We start from the raw sequence: 18781 nt of genomic DNA, 5'->3' as shown, positions 1-18781 counted from the left end.
AGATGTAGATCAAGAGATAAAATGCTTTAGTTTTCATTAAATATAATTTATCTTATAGGAAGCAGAATCTGGTAACATAAGCCAAAAGTCTGATGAAGAAGATTTTGTGAAAGTTGAAGATTTACCACTTAAACTGACAATATATTCAGAGGTATTTGCTTGTCTTTAATTAAATTTGTCTTTATATAACAGATACTGTTGAGATGAGAATTTTTTATATTTTTAATCTTCATTCCAAAGGCAGATCTAAGGAAGAAAATGGTAGAAGAACAACAGAAAAATCATTTATCTGGTGAAATATGTGAAATGCAGACTGAAGAATTAGTTGGAAATTCTCAGACACTAAAAGAACCTGGTAAGTAAGATTCATCACTTTTAATTTTACATTGAAAAAAATTTGAATCATGATACTACCATTTGGATTTAAAAATTTTTTTTAGTGTGGTACTAGCTCCTGGGAGATTTAAGCCTCATATCAAAAAGGAGACATTCTGTAAAAATTTTAATTTAGCTGCTTAATTTATAAAACAATATTCTCATGTAATTATCAGATAATTTTTTCATCTTTAAAATCTTCAGTTTTAGCAAATTTATGCAAGCATGTGATTTAAAGAAAGGTACAAAAAGTTAATGATAAATAGCAAGCACCCACTTCTTTTCATTATTGGTTTTCTTTCCTATAACAAATGTGTATTTAGACCTATTTCCCCTCCTCCTCAGTGTTCCTATATTTGGTTTTTTTTTTTTTTTTTTTCTGTTTTTTTTATCTTTGTTATTTTAAATATATATACTTTCTCCAGGCATGGTGACACACACCTGTAATCCCAGATACTTGGGAGGCTGAGGCAGAAAAATTGCAGGTTCGAGGCCAGCCTAAGCAACTTAGTGAGACCTTAGCTCAAAATTAAAAGTAAAAAGAAGAAAGAAAGGACTGGGAATGTAGCTCAGTGATAAAGTGCCTCTGGGTTTGGTACTAAAAATAAACCAACAGCTTTTCTAGTTCTATCAGTTTGGGTCATTTTCATTCTTACTCTTCCCTCTTTCCTCTTACCTTCTTAAGTATTCTTACATTATTAAGGTTATTAAAATAAATGCACATTTTGTCTTTATATATATACTTTAACTGAAGATGATTTTATATAACGCATTGTAGAGTCAAGTTATAGTCCCAGATTTACTCTTTTATAGGTTTAGTAGCATGGGTGTAAAAGTGTAATGAGCCACTCAAATAATACTTCTTGCATCAAGATCAAAAGATTCTCTTTTTGTTATTCTCCATCAATTCATCAATTGGTTCAAATCATATATGATTTTTAAAAAATTTTTTTTTCCACAAATGGGGAAGAGAAGGGCAAACCATTCAAATATGAAACCTTCAGTCAATGCCCCAGTTACCAGCTCAGTTTTCTCTGCCTGTTCTAGTACATGGCAACCATCCCAGCTGCACAGTATGAGAACACTTGGACAGTATGCTCTTCTGCTTTGGGCTTTCCTGTACTTTGTTGGTGTGTCCTATTCTCTCATTTCTAACTACCAGCTTTTTTGTTGTTGATCTAAATTTAATTCCTTTTACAGTTATTTCTTTTTTTTTTTTTTTTTTTTTTTGGCGTCTTTTTGAAATATAAGAACTATCTGCTCCGTGTGCCATCCTGAAATAAATCCTTGCCTTTATTTTTTACTGTGTGTGTTATCAGGGAACTGGAGCTAAATTAGGATCTCTTTTTTAATATTGTATTCTAAAAGCTGTAAGGGAAGAAAACAATATTACAAGTAAAATTTAGTAAGTAATATCTTAATCCATCAAATAGTTTATAAGGCATTAATTATTGTTATGTTTTTCAGAAACAGTGGGAGCCCAGAGTGTATGAGATGTCTTCAGAGACTCATCTAACTCTCTCTTTATAAAGTCATCACATATATGAAAATGACCCTAAATAAACATTGTTATGATCTGTATAAAATGTAAATTAGTTTGACACTGCATTTTTGGTAGGTGTGTTAATTTCTGCCCATGGCAGTTTAAAACATCAGAAACTGAATTCTGGACAGAGTTAAGCCTTGTTATATACTGTGGCTGTTCTTTGTTTTTTGTTTTTTCCTCTTGCTTTTATGGTCTTGATTTTCTTCTCATTGTGATGTTTGGTAACATTAAATTTAAACTGTAGTTTTAAATAAAGTTTGAACTTATCTGTAAAATATCTTTTTGGAAATTATGTTGAATTCTCTACAGCAAATTGCTGTTCTATGTAGTATTAGGCAATTGAGAGAGAGCAGTGGCTGAGAATTAGAGAAATACATTTATTTATTGTAAAGCCCCGCCATTGGGCCAGTCTTGCACATATGCCAGTGTTTCTGCTATTGGATCTAATTAATATTCTTTGAATACCTGCAGGTCCTATTCCTCTATATAAATAAAGCAGGACTGTGATAATGTGCTTCCCTATCATGCACGGACCTTGGGTTTGATCCCCAGCAACACACACACACACACACACACACACACACACACACACACAAAGAAGAAGAAAAAGAAGAAAAGAATAGGACAGGTTATAAACATATCCAGGATATCTGTGAAGTTATCATAGACTACATATATGTTAATCTATTCAAATTGCATAAGAAGTTAAGTTTAGAATATATGTACTTACCTAGAACTTACATAATTATCTATTAGATGAATATTTTCCAGAATTGCAACTCCTGTCTATAATGCCTCAATATGGATTTTAAAATAAGCTTTCTAAAGTTAGCATTTCTGCACAATCAGTAATCTTCTGGTTAATTTTAAATGAAAAACCAAATCCTTTCAAGTAGGGGTAAATAAAATCTAAATTTATGTAATACAACATTAAGATTCTTGTCTTTTGAGATAATAGTTTAAAGGTCTAGTGGTCGATTCTGTATGTAGTAAAAAACAGGTTCACAGGTGAAGTATTAAATAAAGAAAATCTATGTGACTTCTTCATAACTAATTAAACCAACTTTTAAATGGTGATTGACTGTTTTATCCCATACTTTCATAGGCACATAGATGTCAAAAGATCCAGTTAATCTTATAGATTCTTCCTGGAGTAAAATTTGAAAAATATGAGGAATTAGTTCTTAGTTCCAAGTAGTCTTTCAAATTGTTACCAATGGTCTAAAATACTTTATAATAAAAGAACTAGCTTGGTATTCCTTTAAAATTCTTTCTTGTTTGATACCTTAGTATCAAGTTTAAACTGTAATATCTAACCAAGGAATACTAAATGAGAATTTCCCTATGGGGAAATTTATTCTGTTGATATTTAGTTTGAATTGTGTAAGACATGTATCTCCAATTTTATAAAACCTATATGGAAAACTATTAGTCCAGAGTGAGGGTTATTATCTAGTTGAACTGACTTAAAGGAAAGTGGAACAATAAGTTACTTTGTATGTATACTCAGATTCTGTATTTCTTGACTCTAATTAGGAAGGGAGAAAAACTTCATTTTGGTTCTCAAGTCAAGCCTTACATATTGCAGGTGTCTATGTCTGCATGCATATTAAGGATAGAGTAGAAGAACTATATTTAATACTTTAGTTATCACCATGGTACCTGTGAACATTATTAAACTAGCTTTTGTTATAGCTTCTAATTTGTTGTTTTTTGAATTTAGTAGATATTTTAGTTTTTAAATACCTAGACTTGAGAGCAGATATGTTGTTTAATGTTTTTTCTAGTAACTATTGGTAAAGGTTAGGCATTTAATATTCCTGTTTGTCTGACATTTTAAACTTTGGTTAGAGATAGAGGGGGGAAAAGGTCAAATGAGAGAGAGAGAAACCCTATGCAGGTTGAGCAAATGCCTAAAATGATGAGCTAGCCAGACTGTGAAGATACTCTTTGTATTTTGTAACATTCACTTTGGGTAAATGCTTTTTCACTGTTAATAAATGTATATCCTATATACAACCCTGAATTGCATTTTTATTTAAATTTACATACTCATGTATGCTTTAGAGTTTATTGCAGAACTGTGGATTATTTGACAGTGTCTAATGTAGAAAAAGAAAAAAAAATCAGGACACAAAAAATGACACACTGACCAGAAAGATTTATTCAACTTTAGACCATTGTTTTTACAGTGAACATATGCTTTGTTATTTCTTAGTTAACATTTATTTTACATACTATTCTAAGAATGTCATTGTTGGATATGACATATAAATCTGTGGCTAGAGGAGGAAATGAGAATGAGATTTATAAGGAAGAAGCTTATTATGCTCACAGGTCCCAGTGAGGGTGTTGACACATGCCAGTTAGGAGGCAGAAGACAGGATCCAAGAGAAAGCCTAGGCAGAGCCTTTATTGAGCTTTCCTGGGGAAAACCGTAGCAAGGCAGAGTAGCCAAGAAAGAAATAATTGGTTCATCTGAACTTGGTGAATAATCGTTTAGGATTGGCTAATTCCAATAATTCCGTTGGAGTTATTGCACGTTGCAACTCTTTCTCTGCTTGCATATTAAAGATAGATACAGTTGAAGAACTGTATTTCCCTTCTACATAGTAATTGGAGTTTGGGCTATAGGAATGTACTGTTTTCTGGTACCTTGATCAGGGATCATGTTAACCAGGGAAAATACTGGCTTGTGTGTGAGAGTTACATAAGGAGATGGTTGAGGCTATTGACCATCAGATTGCTCAGTTTCCATATCGAAGACCTGCTCCTGGCCTAGAGGGAGAGCTAGACCCGTTGGGCCCATTCTGTCTCTGATTAATGAGCTTTTAAAGATGTCAAAACATAATAAAATCAGGAATTAGTATGACTAATACATAACACTTTGTAGAAAACTTTCTCATTTACTCAAAAATTGACTTGGTTCTTGTCCAGCTTACTTTACTATATAAACAGCTCATCTGTCAAACAGATAGGGAGTCTGGATTTCACTATACAAATAAGATTGCCCAGTCACCTTGACTGGAAGAGCCAGCATTTCCTGTTGTGGTTCTTGTGCAACTCTGATTGTTACTCTGACATTCCTTGTCTTTACATGTCCAGTTTCTACCTCAGGTTCACTTCACATTTAGGTCTATTTTTCATTTTAGTAATTGGATTTTTTGTTTTGTTGGTTTTGGTTGGTATTTATTTTTTGTATGGCATGATATAAGGATCATTTTATTTCCTGCCTACATAGAGGTTCAGATGGCATCATTTGTTGAAAAAACTGTCCTTTCCCTATTAAAGTATCATTTTTGTGGATATTGGTTATATGTATGTGAATGGAATTCAATTCCATTGAATTATCTATTCTTTAAATCATCTTGACTAGCATTGAAATAAATCTGGAAATTAAGTCATCTAAAATATTCTTTCTCAAATATTTGGCTATTCTATGTCCTTTGCAATTTTGCATTTCCAATTTTAGGACCAGCTTGTTAATTTTTGCAAACCAAAAACCTGCTGGGATTTTTATTGGAATTGCATTGAATATTTAGATCAGGTTGAAGGAAATGGGAATGTAAACACTATTGAGTTTTCCAGTTCATGAACGTAGTATAACTTTCTATTCATTTAGGTCTTCTTTTGAGAAGATATAAATTTAGTTTGACAGCATTTTTTTTCTTTTAGCAATTGACAATGTCCATTCGTTGTCTTCTGGCCTCCATTATAAGTGTGTGTGTGTGTGTGTGTTTTAAGCAAGTCTGCTGGCATTATTATTCTCTATGCAACGTATCTTTTATCTGACTGCTTTTAAACTTGACTCTTGAGCTGTGGGTTTCTAGCTTAACACCCTCTATTCTTTATCGCATCCTTTTTCTTTTCTTCCTATAATTACCATCTAAAACTATCATTCACACCTGTCTCCCCTCATTTACAATTAAAATGCATGTCTGACTTGTTCAGCATGGTATCCCCAGCAACCAAACAGGAGCTGGGATAGGATTGGTGCTCGGTGTTTGTCAACTTTGTGATGCTGCCTGCCTACAACATTCATCCGCCACTTGAGTAATAACTGGTGCTGACCTAATATTTTTACTTTGACTATTCACAACATTCTAGAATTACTGATTTCAGTGTCAAATACTAATAGGTTAAAAGGGGAAAAAATTAGGTAGATTTTTCCAAATGTTGTTGTAGATGACAGGTATAATTGTGAAATCACCACCACTATTAACCTCTCACTTAAGGAAAACAAAAACAACTTGACGTCAACTCTAGAGCAATTGGAATTCCTCTCTATCTACTACTTCTAATCTTACCAACAGCTTTTGACCTGGAAAATAGATTTCTTGCCCCCAGTATTTTCCTATTATTGGAGAGTTTGGTTGAGTAGGACAGAGGATAAAGGAGTATCCATGTGTGCCTGTGTTCTCTTTTATCTGTGGAGAACATTCTGATAAAATGGGCATTCATTTTGTCAGTATGACAAATAAAATACCTGCAATATTATCAAAATGTTATAACACAAATGTTTGCCTATATTTTTGAACAAATATATATTTTCAGTGCTATTTCTTACAGTTTTTTTACCATTTCTCTAGGTTTTGGGGGGGCTAAGGTGTATAGTCATAGAAATTTTGCGCCAACTTTCCAGTGACATTGTTTCTATTTGCACCAAGGTTTTAAGTACTACATTAGTTATTTGTCAAGCCCCATGAAAGTTGTCTCTGTCTTTGCCAAGTACGAAGACATTTTTACAAAAAACACTATGCAATAAGAAAACTAAGCCTGCCAAGGAGAAATTCTACAAAGATGATTGGGTAGAAGAAAACATTAATTAAAAGTCTTATCTTTTTATATAATTGCTGAAGACTTGTAAGATACTAGCTGCCAATACCTCTGACACCTGCTTTTCAACAATGTTTTATAACTACATCTGTCACTGGACAGTATGTCAAGTGACACAATATCAAGTTTATTTGTAAAAGAAAGGAAATAGAGAAGGACAATGACAGAAAACTAAAAGTCATAATTTAGAACAAAAATGGAATGAAAAGTATCAATTTCATACCAACCCATATGGTGTACCCTTAATTGGTTTGAGAACTGGAACTCCAATTTTAAAAACAGCACTCATTTCGTCAGTCAAGTAGTAGACCGAAGAAAAGTATGGAGTCTGGGAAGCCAAAGTCGAAAGTGTTTCAAGGAACAGGATCAAATATACTAATTGGATAATTAGGATTGAGAATTGACCTCTAGGTTTAGCACTATAGTGACCACCAATCATCTTGACAAGTGTAATTGTCTCACAGTGGTAGGGAGAAAATATGACCAGAGTAGGCTTAATTGGTTTTAAGAGAGAATGGGAGCATCGTGGTGCATGCTATAATCCTAGTGACTCAGGAGGCTGAAGCAGAAGGATCATGAGTTCAAACACAGCCTCAGCAACTTGGCGAGGCTGTGAGCAACTCAGCAAGATCCTGTCTCTAATAAAATATAAAAAAAGGCTGGGAATGTGGCTTGGTTGTTAAGTGCCCCTAGGTTCAATCAGTACAAAAAGAAAAAAAAATTCAATGAGGGTTGGGGATGTATCAATGTTAAAGCACCCCTGGATTTAATACCCAGTATCTTAATAGTAATAATACATTAATAATAATAATAAACAGGGTGTGGTGGTGCATGCCTTTAATCCCAGCAGCTCTGGAGACTGAGGCAGGAGGATCTCAAGTTCAAAGCCAGCCTCAGCAACTTAGCAAGACACTGTCTCCGAATAAAAAGTAAAAAGGGCTGGGGATGTGGCTCAGTGGTTAAAGTGACCCTGGGTTCAATCCCTGGTACCAATAAATAAATAAACAATAGGAGAGGGATTGGAGATAATTCAGAGTGAATGAAAAAGGCTGAGTGTTTTTTGGTTGATTATCCTTATAAAAGTTTTGAATATCAAAGCTAGATAAGAACAATATGAAGAAAGAAAATGATGGGTCAGTTTTACTCATTAGCAAAATGGATTTGACAGTGTACAGATATTTAATTTATATTTATCCTAATTGGGGATGGATTAATAGTAGAATCATCTATTGATGTGATATGTTCCATTTATAGGCTGAAAGAGAAAAAACATGATCATGTCAATTAAAAAGCCAAAAGGACTAGAAGGGTACTCTTACTTTGAGAAATGATTTCTTTTGAAACGTGCTACCACCATTCTTAATGATGAATAATTAGGCACATCTCTTTTAGAATGAAGAAAAAGAAGTGCATGACCATAATTATAACTTCGTTTCCATATTGTACTGTAGATTTTACCCAGTGTTCTAAGACAAGAATGCAGGGAAAGCAGAAGCCAGAACTACAAATAGAACACCTTGCTTTTATTCACCTGCAACCAAAGAACACATTAATTGAGCCTTTATTAGTTACTCAGTGCTGGCTCTTTTGGGGAAAATAAATACTTTTTTAGGAACACAAAAATGATTTTAATGGCTTCTGAGAGACAAGAGAATTCTTTCCTGTTTCAGATAACTATAGATTATCTTCAAACTTTGGGAATCAACCAACTCTAGCAGCCCTGCCTGAGACAATGACCTAATTTACTTAATGATTTTTTTTTTTTTTTTTTTTTTGACAGTGCTAAGGCTTGGAACCAAGGCCGAGCACACTGAGCTGCATCCCCAGCCTTTTTCATTTTTTTAAAATTTGAGGCACGTTCTCACCAAATTGCTGAGACTGACCTCAAACTTGTGATCCTTCTGCCTCAGCCTCCTAAATTGCTGGGATTACAAGCATGCATCACCTGTAATTTTAATATTAATTCCTGCCCATCAAAGAACATGAGAGGTCTTTCTGTCTTCCATTGTCTTTTCCAAAGTCCTTTGGTACTGTTTTATAATTTTTATTATAGAGGCCTTTCACCTCCTTGGTTAGATTTATTCCTAAGTCATTCATTCATACTGGAGAATTAATCCAGGGGTTCTCTGTCACTGAGTTACGCCACTAACCCTTTTTTTTAATTATTATTTTGAGACAGGGTTTAAGTTTCTTAGGTTGGCCTTGAATTTGTGATTCTCCTACCTCACCCTCTGGTGGAATGACAGGTGTGCACTACTGTGCCCAGCTATTTTTTTTTAAGGCTATTATGAATTGATTGTTTTACTGATTTATTTTTCAGTGAATTTACTAGTATATAGAAAAGTTACTGATTTTTGTTGATTATTAGTCTAGAAGTCTTCTAGTGGAGGTTTTTGGATCTTCTAAGTACAGATTCATATTATCTGCAAACAATCCCTTCTCCCTAATTTATATCCCTCTTATTTCCTTCTCTTGCTTAATTGCCCTAAAATTTCTGTAAAAGTACTGTATTGAGTAGAAGTGGTGAGAGTGGATGTCTTTGTCTTATTCCTGATTTTAGAAGAAATTCTTTAGGTTCTCTGATATACATGCCTGGTAATTTTTTTATTGGATGCTAGACACTGTCTTAATTGGATACTGGATATTTTTTAAGTTCCTATAAACTTTTGTTTTGGGATGTGGCTAAATTACTTGGAAACACACTGCTCCTTTTCAGGTCTATCTTTTACACTTTGTTATGCAGGAGCAGAACAGTGTAGCCTTTATCTAATAATTTCCCCATTACCAAAACAAAGCTTTTTTCAGTCCTCTACCTAATGCTCCCATGAAACATGAGGTTTTCCCTCAGGCTGGTGGAAAGAGCTTATTCCCAGCTCATTCCTTAGAAAAAAGATGGGTTTCCTCTAATTTTAGGGGTAGTTCCTTCCCCAGGCTCAGAAAGTTCTCTTGGATGCACAAACTGATCAATATTCAATACAGGATTGAAGAACCCTCTGAAAATCACAGTTCTCTCTGTGAAGTTCTCTCCTCTCCAGTACTCTTCCCTGTAATCTTCGCTACTCAGACTCGAGTTCTATCTCTTTAACTCAGGGATACTACCAGCTTGAGGTTCCCTTCTGCTCAAGAGCATGAAAATTCTGCAGGCAGTAATCTGGGGGCAATTATCAGCTCACCTTTCCATCTTCCAGATGTCTCACATCCAATGTCTTAAAAATCTTTCATATATTTTGTCTAGTTTTCCTATTATCAGGTGGAAGGGTGAACCTGGGTTTCTGCTTTTTCATCTGACAGTGATGACATTTTTGCTGCCAGTATATATTTTGTTGAATGAATAGACGAGAATTTGTGGAGTTCATCTTTTCATTGAAATGAAGATATACGGAAGGGTGTCTGACCAGTTTGTACTCAGGATAATCCTGTAATCATGGTAAAAGCACTCCCTATTCAAATCAGAAAATCACTGGGAGAATCACTGACAGAACTATCTTGCCTTATGAATAAGACCACTGGGTCCCTTCAGCCTGGTTTTGTCTCTAAAAGGTAACATCAGAGATGTTGTGGAAGGACAGAGTCTTTTTCTTACTCCTAGCTTGGAGTAAGTTGTTGTTCCCAAAGGCTTCTGGAATTCAGTGACTCAGCAACTGGGAGAGTGGGGTGAATATTAAGTAAGATTATTTCCAAAATGATTGATCTCTCTAGCCTTGTGTCACCATAGTTCCCTCAAGTGATGTTTCATGTTTCCATGCTTTGTATACACTGTCAAGTCACTTTTTTTCCTCCTTCATCCATCAAATTCCTACTTGCTCTTTTTTTTTTTTTTTTTTTTTTTTTTTTTGCGGTACTGGGGATCAAACTCAGGGCCTTGTGCTTACGAGGCAAGCACTCTACCAGCTGAGCTATCTCCCCAGCCCCCTACTTGCTCTTTAAGACTACATTCTTTTCCAGCCTTCCTTGACGGAAGTTTCTCATTTTTGTTCTCCACAAACTCCTGTCCCATTGGGTGGTTTACTCTCCTAGCAGTCCACTTGGGCTGAAAGATTCTTGACGGAAGAGGTGTCTTAGCCAACTTGGTACAGCACTTGGCATATGCAGGTTTTCACTCAAGCGTTGAACTTGCTGAATTCAATGTGAAGTGTCATAGTTACAGGTAACTGATTCCAGCCTAGAGGGAATCTAGTGGCTTGGTATGTATAGCACAACTGCCATGATTTTTTTCCCATTTAACATGGGATCCACAATCCCTTTTCTTTTTGGTGTAGTGGGGTTGAACCCAGGGGCACTCTACCACTGAGCCACTTCTCCAGACCTTCCTATTTTGAGATGGGGTCTTGCTAAGTTTCCCCGGGTGACCTCAAACTTTTTCCCTCATCCTCCTAAGTGTCTGGGAATACAGGTATACGTTATTGTGCCCTGCTCATAATTCCTTTCTTTTTTGCTACTCTTTCAGATTTTCCAGGTATGGAGGGTCCGCCCTTGTGGTGTTTCTTCTCCTTTCTGTTGCCCTGATGCAGACACCTGTGCATTAGTACTTTTAATGGAACTTTTGCCAGATTAGAGTTGTCAGCCCCATCTCCCCAAGGCAGTCTTTGCAGGAAGCTCCAGAGATTCCATGAAAATAAGTCTAGCAATGGATATAGAGTAATTGTACTCTCTTGCTCTTACAAATATATTTATTGATATCATACCTTCATCAGGTTTGACAATATCATTTTTGAGTATGTTGAGGGGAAGACACTATCCCCTGTAGCTGAGAGTATACAGTTCAGACATTTTGGAAGGTACTTTAAGAGTACCCTACAAAGTAAACATGGACCTAACCATACCTACATACTTAGTCTATACTTTGACAAGTATGCACAAAGGACATTCACTGTGCTTTAATTGTAGCTGTAAAACTCTGAAAACAAATGAAATGTCCATCGGTGTACTTTAGAATCCTTCAAAAGCATTCCAAAAGGGTGATGGAGCTGGGCTCTGTGGCACACTCCTGTGGTCCCAGCTACTGGGGAGGCTGAGAAACAAGGATCACTTCAGCCGCTGAGTTCATAGTGAGACCCCTCAACTCAAAAAAAAAAAAAAAAAAAAAAAAGTGATGAAATCATATAAATAGTGACATGGGAATAGTTTCCTACTGTTATGTGAATAACAAAAATGAACACGGAACAGGACTTATGGAATGGATCACCTTTGGAGAGGAGAATTGGGGATGGTGAAATAAAGGGAGACTTTTTTTGTATTTAAAAAAAAATAGCAAAAGGGATAAATTAATGTATTGTTTATATATCTCTTTTAAAAATTTAAGATTTGCAGAGTAAGCTGCCAAGCAGTTCAGAAGTATAACCATCCAAAGTAGATCTGATGCAGACTTAATGTCAAGTCAAACAAAATCCCTTATTTTTCAGTACATGGGTCACAACACAACTTTATTAGTAAAATTTAAAAATCAGTATTAAACTTTGTAGTAACATCTAAAGCAAATCTGAAAAAAAAAACTGGTAAATAAATTCATCATTAACATTGCTTGAGCTCTCTATGCTGATAAATCTGTAAAATATTGTCCACAGTGCTTGCTGAGTTATAAATTCACTTTAATTTGAAGGGGGAAAAGGTGGTTTCATAGAAAAACTAGTTATCAAAAATAAGAGTAGAGAGAACCATTTCAGAAAAGCATACACTTATAATTTTACTTTATAGTACTTTACACAAAAATGATACATCAAATGACTGTTGCTTTTGTCATGATTCTAATGAACCACTTCAAAATGTTATTAGCCATTCTGTATAGTTTTAATGCTAGCTGAATCAAAAACATAAAAGCAAAGAAGTAACTAAGCATTTGTGTTTAGCCCTTGAAGTCTAGAGTCTAACTGGGTAGTCCATCAGTTATATGGGTGTTTTTAATAAACAATAAGAACTACAGTCTCCTTTCCTAAATGAGCACTTAAGATATAAAAAATAATCTATCATATTAGCTTTTAGCATGCTGAGAGCTCGAAGAAATGATACAAAATCATTTTCAGTACTGTTAGATTATTTTGGGGCACGACAGAATTTCCAAATGGAGAATAAGTCAAAAAATATAAATTTTTATCTGGCCTATAAGAGTATCATTCAGTACATATTAGTATAACTTAGATTCTCAAGTTCATTTAAACAGCCAAACATCAAAGGGCTAGCAACTTGTACATTCCTTTGTCTTTGGCAGCCCTAAAAATTCTGCAGACATCTTAAGATTTTTCATGGTGACTCAGTTTCTTTACATATTAAATGCAGGAAAGCCCAATGGCAGAACTCATACCAGGACAAGTCTCTTTAACTTCATCTTCCCATAAAGGACACCATCACTCATTGGCAATGAGCTTTATAACTTAAAAATTACTCAATTTTAAAATTTTATAAAATTTAAAACTGCCAATTAACAATCAGAAACAAATATAGAGAAACTTGATTTTCTATTCTTAATATGCAATTAACTTAATTCTCTGATGACAGAGCCACTCAGTGAGTGAGGTTTGCAAGGTAATACTTTTTCTCAGTAACTAAGATGAAAAGTCTTGTTTCATTTGGCAACATGGTCCACTGTACCCAAGGACACATGTGAAAACCAGAAGGTGGTATTGGTGTCACATTATCTTTCCTTGGTTATTGCTCCCTGACATAATGTGATTTCCACTCACCTTCACATCTGGGGCATACATGGCCTTGCGGTTGACTCCTATCTCTCATCATAATATTTTGAAATAATGCTACCAACGCAGTCTCATTATTTCTTATCTATAATGTGGGAAGATTTGCAATTATTTAGCCTATATTACTGTACAGTGCAACTGGAACTTATCATCAGTGCTTTCCTGGGATTCAAATAGGGTTGACACTCAACTTGGGTACTGCATGTTTTCAAAATCTATGTGTGTATATAAATTATATATGTAAACAAATTTTACGTATGTTGTACATAGATAAAAATAACATCATTTGAAGCCAAAAGGACATTATGGAAGTATCCAAATTAGCTTCCTATGACTGCTCTAGCAATGCATGTGCTTTCTGTCAAGTAGAGCATAGATATTCGTGTTAAGTGCTAGATATGAAAATTTTGATTGGATTCACCCGTGCAACTGCACGAATGACAAACACTACCAAAGTTCTGGCATATCCAACCACACCTGGGCGGTAAATGCTGTTGAACTGCCTGCAAACCTGAGATAAGGTACAGTTTGAATCAGGATTCCTAAAGCTAGAGCCACGACACACATAGAAAGGGACAGTGTTCATAAGACATGCTGAGGTAAACCAGAAGGGACACGGGGCTAGATGAACACCTCGTTACATTTTTTTAATAATAATTATAAAATGTATAAATCATAAACAAGAAAGTATAGGGAAGATATGTGTTACATATCAAGTATTTAAAGGTATAGAACTTTAAAAATATTTTAATTGATATAATAGTGGGATTCATTATGCCACATTCACACATGCACATAATTTGATCAGTGTCATTCCTCAGTACCTCCCCTCATCTCTACCATCCACCTGCTCAACTTTACTGATCTAAAGGTACAGAACTTTGAACGCATTTTAATTGCCTATTTTATATTTGAAATTGCTACAAATTCTTGACCCAAACTTGATGATGATCTCATCAAATTTTAAAAAATCATTCAGGTTGAGTATGGTGGTGCGTGCCTGTAATCCCAGTGGCTAGGGAGGCTGAGACAGGAGGATCGTGAGTTCAAAGCCAGCCTCAGCAAAGGCGAGGCACTAAGCAACTCAGTGAGACCCTCTCTCTAAATAAAATACAAAATAGGAAGGGGGATGTGGCTTAGTGGTTGAGTGCCCCTGAGTTCAATCCCTGGTAAACTGCCCCCTGCCAAGTCATTCAGGATCAATTGTGTGCATAATTGGGTAGTAAAAGTTTAAAAACACCATCTTCCCTTTACTTATTTTGTGGTGCAAGAGATTGAAACCAGAGCCTCATATAGGCTAGACAAATGCTCTACCACTGAGCTATGCCCCGAGACCTAGGTGATAAATTTAAAGCAGTATTTTACAACCATTTAAGAATTTATAGAAGTTGAATATTTATTTAAAGACTAATAGCTCTTTTTCTTCTTTCACTGATAAATACAATATTAAAAATTCAATTTTTTTCTCATAAATACTCCAAAATAATCACATCCTACTTTACAAAAAGCACATACATTAGGACAGTCAGGGCTGCCAGCTTAGGTGCCTCAAATTGGCCTATCAGCCACAAAGGCCTGGGTGGTGGCTGGAGCTGAATCCGCGGGGAACCCACACTGCTTCTGCACTTCCCCAGCATCTGCATGCTGTGTGCTGGGCTCAGGTCCCTAGAACATAAACTTTTCCAACTAGATCATGGGCCTCATGTCCACGTGGACAATGAGATCTGCAGAAAGCCAGGTGCTAGACACCTACCTGCTTGGTCTTACTCTGGCTTTGTAGGGGATGTTATTGCTAACAGTGAGGACCAGGGCCACCAAGACAGGTTTGGGTCCTGGTGAAAAAAAAAAAAAAAAAAAATGGAATCTAAGTGGCTTGATATCTTTATGTGGATTTGAAATAAAACCCAGTTGGCCTAGGCTTGCTCCTTGGTCTGCAAGGCTAGTGATCTGCACCAATTTAATTCATGCCTCCTTGCTTCTCCAGTCTGTGTGACACCCAAGAGAGATGCGGTCTAAACCCCTGTGCTCATGCCTCTCCACCAAGGAGCCCCTGAGCAGGCAGATGCCATGAGAGGTGCCCAGGAACCTGGATGAAGGTATCACAGGGCAGCACACCAAGAATGGAAGGATCTGAGATCTTACCCTGGCCTGCCACTGCTTCTTAGATGCTGGCAGACTCCTGGGACTATATCACTCTGGGAACACCAGCCAGCATGAGCTTGAGATCCTATCAGCTCCACTTGCCCTGCAAGTCCCCAAGGAGGTAACATGAAGGAACAGGCCAAGTGGATGCTGCACACTGTATGATCTATGCCATACCTGAGGAAACTCCCAGAAATGTAAGAGGAGCTCTCTACCAGCCAGCCTATCCCACCTATGCCCTGAAGAGAGACAGTGGTCTTCATTATTCTAGTAAGGCAACCACTCTGTTCTCTGCCTCGACAAACTCCCTTGAAAAGATTGTCTGGGATAAAAGCTGCCACAAGATGGGTAGAAATGCCATGGAAAATTGCTCAATACACACCAATCTCTCCTGTGGCTCCTGGGTGGGAAACTGCTTTCCCAATGAAAGAGGAAGGGAGTTCCTTAGGCAAAAAGAAAGAACTGATTTCATGTGAGGTAATAACTCTCCAGAAGTTGCAGCCACTAGTCCTGTTGGGTTAATAGCTGAGGAACACAGCTACACCTCCCTAGGTTTGTTGACAGGACCAGCGCACAGCATGTAGTCCAGGGCCTGCTGGCCATATCTGTCACATAATGCTAAGCTGGTAAATATTTTATAAATTTACATCAATTAACAAAAATTATCCCTCACACAGTCTGGAGGACTAACTTCAGTAACAACTACCTGAGCTTTTCCATTCAGCAATTTTAAAAAAATTCAGAACTGTTCTTTTTAATGTAGGGTGGCTCACAGCCACAAAAGGATGAGGTTCTTTGTCTCCCTATGAGCACAATTTAGACTTGGGGTAGTGAGAAACAAGTAACCTGTTAAATGAATACACTGTCGCCAGTTCCTAACCCCGAAGGTTTCCAATCCCTGCGGAAATGGAGAAGTTTTGAAGAGAACCAAAGTGATGCACGCTGAGCACGACGGCTTGGGGCACTCCACTCTAGTGGGGGGTCTTCCACGCACAACTGCCTGTGATCAAGTCCTGAAGGAAGGTCAAGAACTGGGCAGACCTGGCTCCAGTCCTCACTCCTGCTATTAATGCAGCTTTGAGCAAGTCACTTCACTTTGATCACTGGGACTTCAAATACTTTGGGGACTTGTTGAGAAAACTAAAGAAGCTAATGCATATAAAGCTGTCCCTAGGAGAAGCCCCTATACAGAGTTCTGGGCAAGCAGTAGCTATAATTAAGGTGAGTTATCCTGGAGCTACGTGTGTGAAGGAATGCAGTATGAGTCACCCCTCTGTTTTAAATCATACTCCGAAAACTAGGCTGGTAAATTATAGGTTTGGCTCCAACCTAAACCTTAATTTTATCCATTTTTTCTAATGCATATGTTTAATGTCCATGGCTACTAAATTCTGTCCTCCAAAAATTTCAATAGCACTGACTACTACCAGGGGGAACTGTGGTGAGGATTTTGGTTAACATCCTTCCAATTATCCTTTTGTACCCTAGATGTATAGTTAGTTATGCATAAGTACCTACAGAAAGTGTAACGTAAACAGGTTTACACTGTATAGACTATTTTGCGAACACTTTACCACTAAACAATACTACTAAAATTTTTAATGCCAGTTATTGCCTCTAAACTTTGGGACTTATTCCTGAAGAATCAGTCTGAAATGATCTGTTTAAAATGTATATCAAAGGCTACTACATTAAAAAACACATCAAGTTTACCTCACTTCATTCTTTTTTTTTTTTTGGTAGTATTTTTTTAGTTGTCAATGGACCTTTATTTTACTTATTTATATGTGGTGCTGAGAATGGAAGCCAGTGCCTCACACATGCTGGGTCAGTGCTCTACCACTGAGCCACAACCTCAGTCCTACCTCACTACCTTCTTAAAAGAGGGTCAACATCTGAAGCAAAGGATTTTTTGTTCTTTCCATTAATTGAATTCTATTTTAACACAAATCCTCTTGTAATTCCTCTTCATTTTCTAAAATAATCTTGGAATGGCTATTGTTCTGTGGAAGCACCTGCTGTCTGGGGGAAAAGCTGCCTCTGGACACCTGCACACTGGTTGATAACATTGAGTTAAGCGGTGGTAAGTATTAATCATGTAAGACTATGACTATTTAGTCATATGTTTAATAACCCACTTACACACCCTTGTTATTTAATTCAGATATTATGTTCATCTTGTATTTCTTGATAATAACCCCCACCCCAAACCAACATGTATGTATACACCCAGTCTACATGCATGACTACTGACACTACTTCCAGTGACTATTTATTGAGCATCATGACACAACCGAGATTATACAAAATGAAGTAGACACAGTTTTGCACAAATGGCATAAATTTCAGTTAACTGTGAAAGTTAGGAAGATTAACAATTTCTATTAGCTCTTTTCACAAACATTAATTTTTAAAAATATTTTAATAACTGTACTAAAAGTTAAAAAAAAAACATATGTTTGACCAGAAGGACAAACAAAAAAACCTATTTATTAAATGAATGATACTTATGAGAATTTAAAATAATGAATTTTTGTTTCCTGTTTTCAAGTCTTTGACATGTTTCTTCATGAATTCACAGAATCTGGGACTCAGTTTTTGAAATCAGCAACTTCCTGGGGTTACTGGGAGGTAGTGTAATTATGGGAAAACTTCGATTCTTTAAGACTGCCTTGCAAACCGATTACTTCGGGAACCTCAAAGTAGTATTTACAGAGTCAAAGGCCATTTATTGCTCATTAAAAGAAATACTGAATGTCTATCTCATCCCTCAATCAAATGTAGGGAAACTGCTGCCACAAACAGCAAAGGCATCTGATTTTAATAGTAGTTGTTAGAACCAGAAGGAAAATACTGCCATACAGAAAAATATAGGAATAAGTAGATAATAGTGAAAAACTGAAGAATATGGAGTATTTACTTTTATATTACTCATAGTCACACAAGGATTCTGGATTAAATGCCCACAGAGAATTTTGATTGATTCCATGGAGGTGGGTCCTATGATGGTTTAATTGCTTATCCCCATCCCCAAATGTCAAAGTGAAATGAAACTTGGTAAATTCTAGCTGTTTTACTTCACTTGAAGTTACCCATAAATAAGAAGAATCAGAATATCATGCTAAGTGAGATAAGCCAATCTCAAAAAACCAATGGACGAATGATATCGCTAATAAGTGGATGATGACACATA

At 36.2% G+C, this 18781-nt stretch overlaps 1 protein-coding gene across 17 annotated transcripts in view; it reads left to right on the top strand.

Moving 5' to 3' along the window:
* The window catches only part of Pcm1 (pericentriolar material 1), a 100830-nt gene extending 83525 nt beyond the window's left edge, over positions 1–17305 (top strand). For 12 of the 17 annotated variants that reach the window (XM_047550268.1, XM_047550271.1, XM_047550267.1 and 9 more), the window contains 3 exons: positions 59–151; positions 241–355; positions 15431–17305. In XM_047550268.1, coding sequence (XP_047406224.1) covers positions 59–151; positions 241–355; positions 15431–15462 — 240 coding nt within the window. In that variant the 3' untranslated portion in view covers positions 15463–17305. Of the gene's footprint in view, positions 1–58; positions 152–240; positions 356–1842; positions 2511–15430 lie in introns of those variants that run through there. The other 5 variants (XM_047550263.1, XM_047550275.1, XM_047550265.1 and 2 more) reach the window with 2 other exon arrangements.
* The last annotated feature ends 1476 nt before the right edge of the window (positions 17306–18781 follow it).

Source organism: Sciurus carolinensis, chromosome 4 (assembly GCF_902686445.1).
Source record: "Sciurus carolinensis chromosome 4, mSciCar1.2, whole genome shotgun sequence".
Taxonomy (NCBI): Eukaryota; Metazoa; Chordata; class Mammalia; order Rodentia; family Sciuridae; genus Sciurus; species Sciurus carolinensis.
This window is presented reverse-complemented; position numbering and strand designations above follow the sequence as displayed.